At 42.4% G+C, this 16,805-nt stretch overlaps 4 protein-coding genes across 4 annotated transcripts; 1 reads left to right on the forward strand and 3 right to left on the reverse strand.

Annotated features, from left to right (window-relative positions):
* Nucleotides 1-7,125: 7,125 nt before the first annotated feature.
* BJ212DRAFT_1221466 (uncharacterized protein) lies at nucleotides 7,126-7,320 on the forward strand (the record flags this gene model as incomplete). The annotated part of the gene is made up of 1 exon (XM_041329389.1): nucleotides 7,126-7,320. A coding segment is annotated over one exon (195 nt), but the record flags the coding sequence as incomplete, so codon positions are not given.
* Nucleotides 7,321-9,091: 1,771 nt separating this feature from the next.
* Nucleotides 9,092-10,567, reverse strand: BJ212DRAFT_1271189 (uncharacterized protein; the record flags this gene model as incomplete). The annotated part of the gene is made up of 1 exon (XM_041330943.1): nucleotides 9,092-10,567. One exon carries the CDS (start codon nucleotides 10,565-10,567, stop codon nucleotides 9,092-9,094), a length of 1,476 nt encoding a protein of 491 aa, XP_041193311.1.
* BJ212DRAFT_1271086 (uncharacterized protein) lies at nucleotides 10,564-10,989 on the reverse strand (the record flags this gene model as incomplete). The annotated part of the gene is made up of 1 exon (XM_041330932.1): nucleotides 10,564-10,989. The coding sequence occupies one exon, from the start codon at nucleotides 10,987-10,989 to the stop codon at nucleotides 10,564-10,566; it is 426 nt and encodes a 141-aa protein (XP_041193312.1).
* Nucleotides 10,990-14,689: 3,700 nt separating this feature from the next.
* Nucleotides 14,690-16,144, reverse strand: BJ212DRAFT_1299507 (uncharacterized protein; the record flags this gene model as incomplete). Its single annotated transcript, XM_041332876.1, has 2 exons — nucleotides 14,690-15,415; nucleotides 15,521-16,144. 2 exons carry the CDS (start codon nucleotides 16,142-16,144, stop codon nucleotides 14,690-14,692), a joined length of 1,350 nt encoding a protein of 449 aa, XP_041193313.1.
* Between the last annotated feature and the right edge of the window lie 661 nt (nucleotides 16,145-16,805).

The following is a 16,805-nucleotide window of genomic DNA, read 5'->3' on the forward strand; positions in this document are numbered from 1 at the left end:
CACCTTCCTAGGAGGCGCCTTAGGCAGCACTACAACCGGGATCGGTTCCTTTCCTCCTGCCTCTCTATGGAAGAGGGGAGGCAATCTATTCTTCTTTCATTCTCTGTCGACTTCTTCTTCAATCTGGTCACTCTTCTCTGTTCTGGAGAGTTCCAGTGTTTCCGCTTTCCACCGGATTACTGGGTCCATAGCGCATAGCCAGGGGATTCCCAATAAAATTTGATCACATCGGCCGAGCTGTGTGATGTTAAACTTTCCAATCATAGACCGGTTGTCTATTTTAACGATGAGGACGCAATATTTGGTAATGGCGCCCCCCTTTGCATAACTTCCATCCGCAGTAGTGACCCGGAATGGTTTCGAGAGTTTATGCGTTCAAATCCTGTGAGTCTTGACGAACTCTTCGGAGATAAAGGTTCCGGCAGCGCCGGAGTCTACAACAGCTGTTGTTTCAACGGTTTTCAGACGGGTTTTGGAGATGAGAGAAATGGGGACGCGAAGTTCCTTTCTTATTCCAATACTCTGTACAAGTCTGATGGTTACATTGGAAGATACTGACGTTGATCCAGTCTTCCATACTAAAAATCCTCTTCGAGGCGACGGACTGTTGTATCTTCATCATCTAGGTCACTATCGTTCATCTCCTCCCTTTGAACTGGGATCTTCTTCTTCTGCGGGCATGCTCTAGTGAGATGGCCTTTTTGGTGACAGGTGAAGCATAGTCCTTTCTTCATATGGTCACTTCTTTCGGCTTCAGTGAGCCGGTCTACCTCCATGGCGTTTGGGTCATGTCAGTCAATGGAAGGTCTAGGTACATAGCGCTGCCCAGAGGGTTTGGTGGTGATTCGATGGTTGGATCTAAATGTGACACCCCTCTGGTAGTTGCTATCAAGTCTCACGACCGTGGCGATGTACTTGTCGAAATCCGTAGGGATGGTTTCCATCTGGTAGACAGAATTAACGATTCCCTTCTTTAATCTGTCATTGAGGAACGTGATTAGGACGGCGTCTTGCTTAACACCGGCTTGTGCAGCGAGGGTCTTAAAGCTAGCGATGTAAGACGTGATATCGCCCGTCTGTTTCAACGTCCTAAGTTTGTTCATGGCAGTACCAACAGCATCGGCGGGTATGAAGGCTTCTTTGAATTTGGTTTCAAAGTTCGCGAAGGTTCCATAGGATTTGGCAGCGGAGTTGTCGACTTCAGTGTAGAAAGTGAGTGCCCAACCCATGGCACTATCTTCTGTCATATACGCGAGAGCGGTGATTACCTTCTTCTCGTCGGTATTGTAGATCGTAGCGTTAAGCGCGAAGTACACCTTAATCGCATACAACCATCGTAGAGCCTGCTGAGGGCTCCCATCGTAGGTAGACGGAGCTCCGGCTTTCAATTCTGGGGTATTGGTTGTGGTGGACATCCTGAGCGTCTGGTCAAGTGATGTTTCTGTTCAGGGGAACGTTCTCATTCTCTCTCTGAGTTCTTTCTTCTGGTAACCTCCCGGATGGAGAGGGTCGGTGGTGGTGGACTTTAATCTTTTGTTATGGCGAACCGTAGATCGACTAGGATGGGTGCGAGGATAGGTACTCGATAAGAGTACACCTAAAGCCGGATCGTGTCCTCACAAATGTAAGGTTCTTAAGACAAGTTAGAGAGAGTGTCTCTAGCTTGAATATCGGTTATCGGATGACTTAAGATTGGGGGTCTTAAGCAAAGGATAGTTCAGGTAAAACCTAGTAGATTAAAGTGAAGTCTACCTAAGTACAAGACCTAGTTTATATAGTTGTAACCTGCTTTAGGGCAGGTGCGTATACGTCATCAAGATGAGTCAGAGATAAGGAATTGAGTCAGAGATAAGGGATGAGTCAGCTAGCGATGGCACGTGGCGGTCGTGCTGTAATACAAATATAGACGGGCACCTGTCTAGTGATGGCACACCTTGGTGCGGTCATGACGTAATACACATGAGTACGAAGAAAGAGATAGGGGGTAACCACTATTGTAACAGTACCCATCCAACCACCAGTGCAGTCCTCTGCAACTACGACCCAAGCAACCACGCCTTCTACACCTGCCCTGCAACCTAATGTGGGGACTGTGGTAAAGAAGGAATACAGCCAACCGCAGTATAACAGTTGTTACTTTTGCAGAGGAGACCATTTTACGAAGACTTGTGTGATGCGCAATGTGCGATGAATACACAAGGGAAGGTAAGATAAGCATCACCTCTGATAACAAGATCATTATGCCCAATGGTCGTGGTATTCCCGGAAGGCAAGGAGACAGAAACTTCAAGCAGTGCATCAACAAATTCTTGCGTAATGGGCCCACAATGGGTGCCAATGCTACGGTTCTTGGTAACATGTACTGTCATGCTGAACTGACCATCCAAGCAGCGCTTGATATCGAGCCTTGCGCATTCATGCACACATGCACTGACGTCCAGGAAGATGTGAGCAAAGACAACGAAGAATTGATGTGCCTTGAACAAGAAGCTACCAGAGCCCGCGAAGTGTTCACAGCGGTAAAAGCGGATCATGCTAACCGCAAAGCAGGCAAAGGTAAAAATATGCGGTTTGAGGGCATCAACATACCACCACATCCCAAGCCAGGTCCATCATCAAGAACCACTGACGCAGTAGAAGAAGTAGTTTCCCCGCAGGTAAAGGCATCTGGGTCAAAGGCCACTAGTTCCCCTAATAAGGGCATGGTGGTTGTGACACCCATGGGTTCTTCAACCGCACCTGGTATGGCCTCCTCATCTTCGAACCCTGCGACCTCTTCTTCATCCTATGAACCACTGGCTGCCAACCAACCCTCAATGCAGTTCAGATACTCCTTCCTGCTGGAAGACAAGGATGTGGACAAGCGTGTAGTCAACCACATGCTAGATCTACCATCAGTGTACCTATGTGCACATTAATAGCAGTATCCACTGATGTTCACAAGGTATTCAAGGAAATGACCACAACCAAGCACATTATGGTAGGGACTATCTCAGTCAATGAACTAGGTAGTGTGCCAGGAATGCAAGATTTTCTAAAAAAATACGACAGCTGCCTGCAAAGGAATGACGACAGACACATTGTGGCTGAACACTTTGAATCCTTGAGATGTATCAGAGCGGTGACACTTCACAGCCAGATCCTCTCCTGCATCCTCGACCAAGGCACAGAGTGCATCGTAATGCTGCAATCTGTCTGGTGCATGCTGGGCGGTATTCCACTAAGATCCAACCACAAGCTAACCATGGAGTCTGTTAATACTTCAACCAATGAGACACTAGGAGTAATAGAGAATCTCCCACTAGACTTCAGTGCAGGAGAAATGCTATTTCAAGTTCAGGTTGTTCTGACCGCTAACTTTGACGTCTTGCTAGGGCGCCTGTTCTTTACACTCACCAGCTGCCATACAGAAGATCTTCCTAATGGAGACCAGGATATCACACTAATGGACCCAAATTCAGGGAAGGTAATATGCATCCCTACCATGCGTTGGGTAAAGAAATGTCCAGGTTGCAAAGCCAGCGTGCATGCTCCCTCAGGTGCGTGCAAGAAGGGTTTTTGATGATTGATGATTCACACAATATGCGAGGAGACAAATGGACAAATTCCTACCCACCACTCTCTCTTATTTCTCGTCCTACTACATAACTTCCTGGTTCTAATTTTTGTCTTGCACCAACTGCACAATACCCACTCTTACAGAGCAAACATGCCTTATTTTCCTTTTCACCTGCACAGTTCTCAGCATGCTATAATCATCTCATATCTACACACTCAATCATTGACCATACATCAGTCGATGCATTTAACAGTGTATATTCATTCAACAAAACCTGACATACACTGGTTTATAAGCTGGTCACAAAGAAGGTCTGCACGGTTCAAACCACCATGCCACCCGAGTATAGAATCACGAGAAGATTACCTGATGACCCATTGGCCAGCATGCCCCAATTGCCAACCCACCCGCCTGACTTCGTCCCAGGTGTCCACTTCACCCAAGAAAGAGTGAACAAATTGGACTTAGACCCTGCTAACTGGTTATGGCCAGAAGAGCTTGAGCTTATATGCTGGCTCATCCGGACACATGAATTAGCGTTTGTGTGGGACATGACCGAGCATGGTCATCTCAACGAAACCTATTTCCCTCCTTACAAAATTCCTACCATCCCGCACACTCCCTGGTCTCAATGCAATATCCCTATACTGCTGGCAACCCTTGGAGAAGTTATCCACATCATCAAAGAGAAGATCCAGTCCAGTTTTTATGAACTGTCAACTGCAGCCTACTGTTCGTGGTGGTTTTGCATGGTCAAGAAAGATGGTAAATCACTGCAATTAGTACATGATCTTCAACTGCTGAACACAGTAACTATCCGAGACTCATCACTTCCTCCCTTTGTCAAACAATTAGCTGAATCTTTCACTGGGTATGCGGTATACAGTATGATGGACTTATATTCAGGTTATGATCAGCGTGTGCTACATGAGGAGTCCCATGACCTCACAACCTTCAGAACACTGCTAGGACTGCACTGGCTAACAACTCTCCTGCAAGGGCATGCAAATGTGGTACAAGTATATCAAGGTGACTCCTGTTTTGCTCTACAGGACGAGATCCCGAAGCACACCTCCCCATTTATTGATGACCTCCCGATCAAATCAGTCAAAACGCGCTATCAAAGAGCTGATGGCTCATATGAAACCATAGTGGAGAACCCGGGAATATGTTGTTTTATATGGGAGCATTGCATAGTAGTGAACCGCATACTCCAGCGCCTGGAGAATGTAGGCGTAACCGTATCCGCTACTAAATTTGTCCTAGCTGCACCTACCACTATCATACAGTGGCTCAAAAAACTGTCCACATGTTTTTGCATTTTTTACTATTTACAATATTGTGTGAGAATACATAAAGACCTCAGTGACATGCTGATACCATATTGTAGTGCTGCTTCAGGGCTTTGGATTGAGCACCACATCGTGAGAATCAGAGGAGATATGGTGGAGATACAAGGCTTACAAAATCATGACTCATGCGGACAGTTTTTTGAGCACATATTAAAACTATATAAATCATCATTTATGACACCATAACAATCATGCCACCATTAAATAAATTATAAAGTGGTGTCATTATGTCATTTTAAAACCATATCTAACTATACAAACCAAAAATTTCCATATGTCATGGTTATATTCATCATGAAAGCCACCCCCCCTGCTCAAAGGGATAATATCCTCTCTCTTTCCTATTCTGGCCTCTCTGCTTGTCAAATTTCCTCTAGAACTGGAGTATCCAAGTCCACTGTGGCCAAGTTCATCAAAGAAAGTCACACAGACAAGGAAAACTTCTGTGAAGGGCGTCCATCCAAGCTCACCTCTACTGATAGGAGGGCTATTATTCAACATATCACTACAGGAAAGGCTGATAATGCTGTCCAGGTCACCTATTACATGAATTCCACCATCACATTCCCTGTCTCTTCACACACTGTGAGAAACATTCTCAAGACAGCTCATCTCAGGTCAGTAACAAAGAAGAAAAGGCTCTCCTCTCTATCACACATATGCAGAGAGGACTAGCACCCTTCTTGTTTCACATATATACCTTGCCATCTGACCCAATCCTATTTATTGTGGTCTTATATGATCATATAACATGCTTCCAGTCCATGTAATCCAATTCTGATGGGCTAAGGCAAAGGTTAGTCATCTCTGCATATGTGTGATAGAGAGGAGAGCCTTTTCTTCTTTGTTACTGACCTGAGATGAGCTGTCTTGAGAATGTTTCTCACAGTGTGTGAAGAGACAGGGAATGTGATGGTGGAATTCATGTAATAGGTGACCTGGACAGCATTATCAGCCTTTCCTGTAGTGATATGTTGAATAATAGCCCTCCTATCAGTAGAGGTGAGCTTGGATGGACGCCCTTCACAGAAGTTTTCCTTGTCTGTGTGACTTTCTTTGATGAACTTGGCCACAGTGGACTTGGATACTCCAGTTCTAGAGGAAATTTGACAAGCAGAGAGGCCAGAATAGGAAAGAGAGAGGATATTATCCCTTTGAGCAGGGGGGGTGGCTTTCATGATGAATATAACCATGACATATGGAAATTTTTGGTTTGTATAGTTAGATATGGTTTTAAAATGACATAATGACACCACTTTATAATTTATTTAATGGTGGCATGATTGTTATGGTGTCATAAATGATGATTTATATAGTTTTAATATGTGCTCAAAAAACTGTCCGCATGAGTCATGATTTTGTAAGCCTTGTATCTCCACCATATCTCCTCTGATTCTCACGATGTGGTGCTCAATCCAAAGCCCTGAAGCAGCACTACAATATGGTATCAGCATGTCACTGAGGTCTTTATGTATTCTCACACAATATTGTAAATAGTAAAAAATGCAAAAACATGTGGACAGTTTTTTGAGCCACTGTATGTGCAAACGTATTGGATGTCAGATGCCAGTGCAGCAGATGTAACGCGCACAAAATCAACTGCACTCTATGGAGCGGCCAGTCACAAGGGATATAGCACAAGTGAAGAACAGCGCTAAACTACTGGTCGCAGGTTGGGTATTCTTGCAAGAGCTTTAAGGGTAAGATCCTAGCAGTACAGAACTTCAGAGCGGTCGAATTGTGCAGGATTGTCAAGAAAGAGCAAAATAGATGGATTGCACAAGGTCTACAAAAATAACGCGAGAATAACTCTCCTATAGAGCTGAGTCTGGGGGAAAGGGAACTACTCAATCATATGTACTGCAGTCATTTATATTGTAGTGTGTGAATGCCCAGATTGCATAGGCAAGAATTGTAGCATAGTTAGCAAGCGCGTGATGAGTCTATAGGTAATAAAACATCATGCACTGTGGAACATGAGTAGTTGTGTAATAAGACCTGCAGCTCGTTTAGCAATGACATTTGGGATAAATAATGCACCAGCGGAGATAGGTGGACATGGATAGGACATGGGAGGGTGGATTCCTAGGACTGGACCAGAGTAAGAGTGGATGGGTTGATATATATGGATTTAATGATCCGTGCTTTATCTCCTTTCTGAAGGTGAGAAGAACTGTGCTATTGATCATACGTGCCTAGTGCCAGTATGATCATCACACCACTCGCCACTATTCTGCCATGATTATGATGTTTGGTATGATGGACAACTATAATACTGAGTACACTGAACGACTTCACATTGATTTTGCAAAGGACACTTACTGCACTACAAATCACAAAGATGAATTTGTGCAGATGATGCAGTGGCTCAAGCACAAGGAGAAGATTATGCACCATGACAAGTATGTCAACTGGCGATGTGCTGGTGCTGAAGAGACTATGCCTTACCATTTATGCCCCCCCGATATGACTTTTTGTCGGCTTCTGTTACAGTCGTGGTTACCCCCTTATTTTCTTTCTTCTCTTACCTGTGTACTACGTCGTGACCGCGCCTCGCTGTGCCATCATTAGACTAACCACTTTCTATGTTCGTTGTATTACATCACGATCACCACATGCCGTTGCTAGGTGACTCACCTTTCTTATCTCTGACTCATTCATGACATCACTGAGTGACTCATCTCTCTTATCTCTGACTCGGTCAATGACATATGCATACCTGCCCTAAAGTTACCTACGTCTATATATACTCGGTCATGTACTTAGCTAGACTTCACTTTAATCTTACTAGGTCTTAACCAGAACATCCTTCACTTAGGACCCCCAATCCTAAGTGTCTGATATTGATATTCAAGTCGGAGACACTCTCTCTAACTTGTCTTAAGAAGCCTTACATTTGTGAGGTCTAGATCCAGCTTTAGACGTTACTCCTATCGAGTATCTATTGCCGCGCCCATCCTAGTTCGCCGTAACAGCTTCAATCAGTTTCAAAGCACCCTACTGCAAAGGCCATCAGTATAGACAAGCTCGTCAAAGATTACAGTGCTACCTATTTCCATGAAGCACTTGCATGCTATATCACACAACTCAATCATGCCAATGATCCTATCCCCCTCCATAGTCAAACACTGGATGTGTTAGCGCAGGATGTCCATTTCCCATTCCAAACTCTCCCCATTTTTCACAGGGTAAAGTGGCTCTCAGTAGACACTCATGGTCATGGTGATGCAACAGCCACATTGGACTCTATACATGCCAGACCACAATGCAGTTCAGGTTCAAGTCTGTGGCCTTGCTGTTCAGATACTGCTCTGGTGAGCATTTGTGGGAATCCAGATGTTGTTAGTATAGAAGGTATGTTTCGCCACCACTATTTGCTAAGGATGGAGTCACTCACAGTCGTCTGAATCTAGGAGTCCATGTTGGGCAAGTGCGAGTCATTTTCTTGTTACCCTCAAAATCAGTTCCACTCCTGTTTCCACTAACAGTCAAGGTTCCCACTCACTTTGCTTACATTGAATGGTTTGAACCATTCACTTCAGCTCCCGATCAACATCACAGACTTTACAAGCTCTTGCAATCATTGCACAGTGGTGAAAAAGTAGCAAGTATCATGCCATTGGCAAATATTGTGCGTAGTGTCCATCTGATGCCAAATTTTGGAGCCATTGTCCCACAAGAGTGGATGAGTGATATGGTTCTCAATAATTGTAATACTTTTTGGTTGAACTCATACATAGATAGATATACTTTTTCTTTATTCAAATGATTATTGAGAATCTCATTGTGCTTTATCATCTTTCAGCTGGTTTTATCTTAATACTTGTAATTACATAGAATTCTCTGAATTACATTGTTTTATCAAAATTATGTGTTTTTTCCTCTGGGAGGTTTTTCCTGATGCTGCTAGTTTGAGTGCACTTGTTATCAAATGAAAATTTGCTTTGCATGCCAAAAAGGAAAACAAGTGAAAGGAAAGTAGAAAATCAGACAATGAGTGGCCTTTTTCGGGTGGCTATCTACTTGTTTTCTTTTTTTTTTTGACAAGCACTTAGTTTAGTAGCCACTGACTAATCTAGTTCTACTAAACATGCTATATTGGTGACCATTTGGGAGGTACCGGTCTGAGGAAAAATGCTTTTATGCACTCTCCATGTTGTATGGGATGTGTGGGACTCTATTACACCTGGTGACCTTGTTCAGTAGAGGGCCTGGGTGGTTTAATACCCACTAAAACCTCTGGGTTTGTTACCCAATTTTCAGGGATATGCGTTGTTGATGATATTATTTCTGACCATGTTGTTTTGACTAGTTTTTGTGTGTTTGTATCTATTTTGTTGGCGATTGTTCTATCAATTGTTATTCTCATGTTTATTTTGTTTGTCCATCTTGTTTCGATTGTTTTATTGGATATGTTTTTGTTTCCTATTATTCTTTCGCACCCGATGGCCCAGATCAGATGGGCAGATTCAGATATTAAGATTTGGAAGAGTCTTGATGCACCTGGTATGTGTTTTGAGTTTGGTATGTTGTTGTTTGTTGGTGTAATGTTTTCAGTGTTGTTGTTGTTTTGTTTGCTGATATGGATTGATCTGCATCCCAGTATTGTTCCTATCATTATCCTTGGCCATGGGCTGTATTTTTTGGGCCATATGTCTTTTATTAGTTTCCAGATTTTTCTTCTTTCATTTGAACAGCATGTTGTTAGTATATGTGCCATTGGTTCTGTTTCATTATGACAGATGGCGCATTTTGCTCTTTGTTCATATTGGGGTATGTTTGACCAGAAGTCTCCCACTTTGTGTGTGCTGTGTAGTGCTTTATATAGGAATTGTTGTATTGGTCGTTGTATGTCTTTTCTTCTGCATTCTTTCCAGATTGTTTTGTCTGATTCTAGGTTATTTGATATTTCTTTTATTGCATATCTTGCTGTTTCAAGGTTTCTTTTTGTTGTTCTCCACTGTTTTATTTGGTATTGGTTTTTGAGGTTTTGGTATGCTAATGTTTGTGTCATTTTGGAGAGTTTTGCTCCTTGTACATCAAATTCTGTGGGTATTTCTAAGTTGATTTGATCACATGTTTCTTTTTCAGCTCCTCTCTTTGCTAGGGAGTCTGTGGCTTCATTTCCTTCATTTCCTGAGTGTCCTTTTATCCATTCGAATGTTGTTTGTGCTGATCTCTTCCTTAGTTGGTATGCAGTTGCTTTAAAGGTGTCTGCATTTTCGATGTTTGTCCAGCCATTGTCTTCCCAGGTTTTGAGATTCTTTGTGAGTCCTTCAATGACGTATTTTGAGTCTGTTTTAAAGTTGATTGGGATGAAGGGGTCTGTGTTTTGTAAGGCTACTAGTATTGTGGTGAGTTCTCCTATTTGGTTTGATTGTGATGGACCCAGTACTCTTATTGCTTTATTTTTTTCATGGTTTTCTGCTACCCATATGCTGCTTTCACATTTTGCGTTGGCTTTGCCATTGTTAATGCACGATCTGTCCGTGAAGATTGTTATTTTATCATCTATGAGGTTTAGTCCTCTAGTTGGTTTTTCTAGTCTGAGGGCAGGTTGTGAGTTTGTGTTTTTGTCATTTCTGAATATTCTGAAACAGTCCAATAGACATGTTCTTATAGTCAGGGATGGGTCAAAGGTTATTTTGCCTTTCATTGTTGTGAAGGTTTGGTTGTTTTTTCTTTTCTGTGGTGTGTTAGGGTGAGGTCATCCGTGTTTGATTTTGCTAGTGGGTTTAGTTTTTGGTTTAGTTTGTTTAGTATCATGTTTGCTGAAGCTGCGCATTTGTGTGGGTTCAGGCAGCCATTATTTCTATCTGTTTTGCATGCTTGACATGCACAGTTTTTCCTAGGCGAGTGTTTTGGTGATGTTGTGTTGGTATGTATTCTTTTGCTGGTTGTTAGCAGGTCTTTGATTGTGTTTGTTTCATGATTTGTTTGAAGGCATTTATCTTTTGATTTATTGTATGTTTTTGGGGGGGCTCCAAGATGAAACCAGGTGGGTAGTTGCATTTTAAGGTTTTTTGATAGTTTTGGAGGCACAAAACTCAGGTTGAGTTTTTTCGCTGTTTTTAGCATTCTCCGTATGTTTTGTGGGATTCCTCTTGTCTTTGGACCTTGTGTAGGTGGGTTCCAAGTTTGTAGAAATATGTTCATATCTTCATTTGATTTAATTCCATTTTTTTTAGGTTGTTTATTAGCACATCTGTAGTGAAGGCCCATGCCAGTCTGCTGGGTGAGAGGTCAAGGAACATTTTTTGCCAGGTGACTTTGATTGCTATGTTTCTATTTTTTATGTCTAATAGATCTATTCCTCCTTCTTTTTTGGGTCGATATAATTGATCTAGGCTTATGGGCGGTGAGTTTGCATTTTCCCATATAAAGTTTTTAATTATATTGATTAAGGCTTTTTCAATTTCTTTTGGCATCCCTTGGGTTTTAGTTAGGAATTGTGACATTCCTCCAGCTACCATTTGTGTTATGAGTTGTTTCTCATCAAGTGTCAGGTGACCTTTATTCCAGTGGTCTAATGTGAGTTTTATTTTGTTGAGTATTGGTTCCCATGGTGTGGCATTATTTATTCCATTGCCTATCCAGGCACCTAGTGATCTTATCAGGCATCCATCCTTTGTTATTTTGATGTTTTCATTTATTGGAGTGTCATCTGGGTGTAGTTTTCTTGATGTGAGTACTCTATTTCTGTGTTCTATAGAGCCTATTGGGATTATCTCAGTTTCTTTGGTGTTGAATCTGGCTCCTGAAGCATTGCACCATTTTTTGAGGGTGTTTTCTAGGTTGGTGAATCAATCTTCTTTTTTTTTAGGAATATTGTCGTGTCGTCTGCGTATAGGTTTATTATTAGTTGGTTGATTATTCCTGGAATTTTAAAACCTTGTATGTTTTTGTTGTTTCTTAGTGCACACACTAATGGTTCTATCGCAAGATCGAAGAGAAGGCAGGAGAGTGGGTCTCCTTGTTGGACGCCTTGTGTTACTTTGAATGGTGAGCTGAAGACTCCATTTATTACTACTTGGGTTTGGGTATTTTCATATAGGGCTTTTACTGTGTTTATGAAGATTGGGGGAATGTTAAATTTTTCTAGTGTTTTGTATAGGTATTCATGGTTTATCTTGTTGTATGCTTTTTCTTGGTCTAGAGCTATGATGGCTCCATCTTCTTCCATTATGTCAGCATATTCTATCATTGTTTGGGCTAATCCTATTGGGTCAAAGATAGATCTTTTTGGTACGAATCTGCTTTGGTCTGGGTGGATCATTCTTGTTATTTCTTTGGCTATTTGCATTGCTAATGCTTTTGTCAGGAGTTTGTAATTGGTGTTGAGTAGTGTTATTGGATGGTAGTTTTCTATCTCAGTGTGTTCTTTTTTTTTGAAGATTGGGCACATCCATCCTAATGAGAATTTTGTTTTAGTGTCAGTTCCATGTTTTTGGATGTCATTTATTACTTTCATGAATAATTTTATTATGTTGAAGTTAGGTTTGTTGTTTCTTATGTCTTCTAGGTTTTTTTCATGCATTGTTTTCCAGAATTTGTATGGAATTCTGTCTATGCCAGTTGTGCTTCCACACTTTGAGGAGTATAGGGCATTGAGGATGTGGGATTCATTGATAGGTGTGTTGAGTGGGGAATTATCCAGTTGTTTTTGTTCTATTGGTATGTTTTGGAGTATTTCTTGTCTCACCATTCTTCTTATTACTGATGGGATATGGTCTTTTTGTATATTTTCATGGTGTGTTTTTGTGATCTCCGCCATTTGGTCTGATCTGTTTATGAGTTTGTTTGTTTTTGGATCTCTTAGTGCGTGTATTATATCTCTTGGTTTTTTTGTTTTGTTTATCTTAGACCAGTATTTTCCTATTTTTTCTCTGTTTTTTGACCATTGTGCTTGTGCTTTGATTTGGTTGTTTTTATATTTCTTTTTTTCTAGATGGTTTATTTCACTTTCCAAGAGGATTGTGTGTCTTCTTTGGTCTTTGTTCATGTCTAGTTCATTTGGGTTTTTATTGAATCGTTGTAAGTCTTTGTTTAATTGGTTAATTCTTGAGTTGATTTTGACTAGGTGTTTTTTTGCTTCTTGTTTTGCTATTTGTGTTATTTGTGTTTTGAAGTCTTCCCATATTGTCTGTGGGTTGATTGATTCATTTCAGTTCATGTGTAGTTCTTTTATTTCTTCTTGTATTTTGATTGCAGACTCATGTATTTTCTTCTGTAGTTCTTTGTTGTGTAGGAGGCCTAGTGGCCAGGTCCATCTGCCTTTCCCTGTGAAGGGTGTGTTTGGGGGTGTGTATCGGACTGCAACTAACTTATGGTTGGTTATTATTGATGTTGGTCCTGCTTCCCATGTGGATAAGCTTTCGTATATTGTCGAGTTTGTGTATATTCTATCTAGGTGAGATAGTTTGTTGTTGTGGCTGTGGTGAGTGAACAGTCTATTGTTTGGGTAGGAGCATCTCCATGAGTCTTGTACATTGAGCGCTGATCTCATGTTTCTTAAAGCTTCTGTTGCTTGAGCATTTTCGAGTCTAGCTGGTGCTCGGTCAATTGGATCTTCCGTGAGGTTAAAGTTGCCTGTTATGAAGTCTATTTTAGGTGAGTTGTTTTCTCTCCAGGATCTTGTGATCTCTTCCCAGAAGTCTTTGTATGTGTTTAGGTTGTTTGGGGCATATATATTCAGGACGGTTAGTGTTTTGTCGTTATGCCAGTTTATTTTGAGTATTGCCACTCTTCCTGGTATTAGTTCTATGTGGGTAGCTGATTGTGTGTTTAGTATTTCTTTATTCATGATAAATGCTACTCCGGTGGAGCTTCCTGGTCTTTCTTGGTCATGTGAGTTTATGATTTCTATTCTTCTTGAGTATAGGTTTCTAATTTGTGTTTTGTGGTCTTTGGTTAGGTGGGATTCTTGTATACAGAGTATGCCAATTTTTTTATCTCTTATTGTTTGGTGTATTGATGCCCATTTAGATATTTGGTTGTGTCCTAGGGAAGGGGATGCTCTTCTGTTGACATTTAGGGTTGCAATTAGTAGGTTCACTCTTGTTTTTTTTTTGGTGGGTGTTTTGTGATTCACTATGGTAGGTGTTTATTCTGCTGCCAATCTCTTGAGGAACTTCATCAGGGATAGCCCTAGTGGTCTGAAGGATGTCCCCTCTGTCTCTCATGAGGGGGAAACCAAGACCAGATTGAAGACCAGGGAGAGGGGGTGGGTGGTGGTTTGTTGTAGTTGTGGTTGTTGATGTACTATACTTCTCGTACAATGATCTGAGAGGCAAGGTTTAACATATCCCAGTTAAACATGGTGAACATATGTCAGTGCTGTCTTAGAATGGGGCCTCATCTTCCATAATATTCTCGCAGGGACTTAAGCTTCTCAGCACAGTGAGTTCTTGACCTAAATAGGTCTCTGCTTTTTGGCCAAGGGCCATTGGAATTCTCATTGCTTTCCTGTCTCAATTGCTTGATCAGTATATTTGGGCAGTGAGTGTGGGGGGTTTCTTATCGCATTCTGTTTGATAAGATTTAAACCTGTCAGCTTAGTCATTCTATACAGTGTGGTCAGAGGGAACTGTTTAGTGACTTATTGTTTTTGTGTTCTTGTTTTCTTTGGGGGTTTATTTGTTTTGCAGGTTTGGACAGCAGAATGATGGGATTCAGGTGATGTAGGTACTGGGGTGAGGATTAGTACTGTAGGTAGGGAGGTGGGGTTGTAGCATGTAGCAGTGGTTATAGGACAGAATGATTGGGGAGCTGGTTTTAACTATATATGTGTGTGACTTAAGAGTGTGTGCGCCTTCCTCGTCCTCTCCCTCTTCCTCTCTGGTGGGTAGTGGTGGGGGTTCTCGCATGCTTGGGGCCATTCCAGAATGGAATATCTGGGAAGGGGCATAGGCCCTGCAGGTGCGCGATTGAGTGACACAGTGCAGGGGATGAAGTAGACTGTGGTACCGCAGCCATCAAGGTCTGAGGGGTAGGAGAAGCTGTGGATGTACTTGTGGAGGTTCTTCCATGTTTCTGGGTTAGACATGGGGCTGTTTGCGAAGACATTATAGTGGGGTAGGGGTAGTCCACCACTTATCTTGAAATCCAGGTGTTTAATGGTGATTGAGTTGATGAATTGCCAGATGTGGTATTGAATGGCATTTTCTGGGATTTCAGATTTGGAGAGGATTTCTCCTAGATCAAATCTCACGATATCTTCAGACCAGGTGTCATATACTGCTTGTTTGACAGTGTCGGGGTCCATGGTTGAGAAGCCTTGCAGGTAGATGAGGAGGGTGGGGACACGGTCTATGGTAAAGGCACTAGCAGCAAAGGAGATGTCAGGGGATGACCATATACACTGGGAGAGGAGGAGGGATTTTGCTTCATCGGTGATGTTATATGCTAGAAAGCTCAGGGGGTAGCCCTTTCCTTCCTTCCCTGCTTCTGGGCAGGGTGGAGAGATTTTCACATCTTGGAGATCCTGGTTAAGGGATTCTCCAATCTGTATGAAGGCTTTGCAGGCATGTTCAACTAGGATAGGTGTGACGATGCTTAGATTTTTTCCATCGTAGTCAAAGATTCAGAAGAGGATCTTAGGGTTTGGGACTTTGAGCCAAGCAGTGATGACTTTGGGGGCTTGGTAGTCGAAGAGTTGAGCAGCATGTGCAAGGTGGATGCTAGGGAAGTTTCTGTTGGGGATTGGGGTGAATTGGGGTAGGAGGATGGTTGCGTTCAGGGCACTGCTCTTAATTATAGAGCAGTTTTGTTCTGCCATTGCGATGTGGGCATGCAAGTTTATCTCCTCGATCACAAGGGTGCCAAGGGATGTAAGTCTAGCAGGAGGCTCAGTAGGGGGGGAGTGTGGGGATAGGGGTGGGGAGATTTCCATTTGCGAGTCCTTGTTGGTCTCTGGTGCATGGATTGACTTTGATGCATCTAGGATGGGAGATGTCTCTGGGGTAGTTACAGAGTTGTGGGTAGAGGGTTCATGGGTGGTGCTCAGGTTGGGGGGGGTTGGTGGGGTAGATGGAGGTTGTGGGGGGGAGATTGGGGGCATGGCAGGTGGTTGGGTGGTCTTTGCATTCATGTCTGAGTCTCCTTCATTTTCCAGGGTATTTTCAGGGAAGAATTGTGGTCCTGAGCGGGACACTCTAGTAGAGGGATGGTGTGAACCTAGGGGTGATGGACGAGCAGCGATGCTAGCGCTTTTGATGCTGGAAGGTTCTTTCATGTCTGTAGAGGAGGATGAGTTTATCTTTTCTGTGGGGGGGGTTATAGTGAAGTTTCTTTGCACAGGTTATGATGAAGTGAAGCATAGGGGGGGATGGAGGCATGTTTTTCATGGCCAAGGTAGGAAGTTGTTATCATTGTTGGGGCAGCTGTGTTGGAAGTATTATAGTGTCATGTCTTCAATCTCTGGTCTTAATATTATGTGTGGGGGATCTCAGAGGGTGTTGATCTGAGACTTTTAGGTGTTAGTTCTTGTTTTTTATTATGTGTGTGAGGTGTGTTTTTCATTTTAGGTTGCTTATCTTTACATCTTTGGGGCACATTGATATGTTTTCTGACATTTCTTGCTTGGTTGTTTGGCATTTTTCGGCATTTTTGGGTTTGGGCAATTGGTTGGTGTCTGTTTTCTGGTTTTTGTGTGGTTGGTATTTTGTATTTTTATTTTGTTGTTCTGTCTTTCAACAATGTGATACATGGTGAAGTGGTTGGCATCTGCATCATTTTCTTTTTCTTTTTCTTTTCTTTGGGAGGCTAGGGAGGGGACCCTAAGAGTTTTTTGGACTTGTTCTTGAGGCTTTTTCTAGCATGGGAGAACTGTACCAGGTGGTGGTGCCTCCCTCTACTTGTTTTCACTCTTGCTTTTTTGTGCTTTTTGGACAAGA

This window comes from Suillus subaureus, assembly GCF_016647635.1.
Source record: "Suillus subaureus strain MN1 chromosome Unknown BJ212scaffold_15, whole genome shotgun sequence".
NCBI classification, from domain to species: domain Eukaryota; kingdom Fungi; phylum Basidiomycota; class Agaricomycetes; order Boletales; family Suillaceae; genus Suillus; species Suillus subaureus.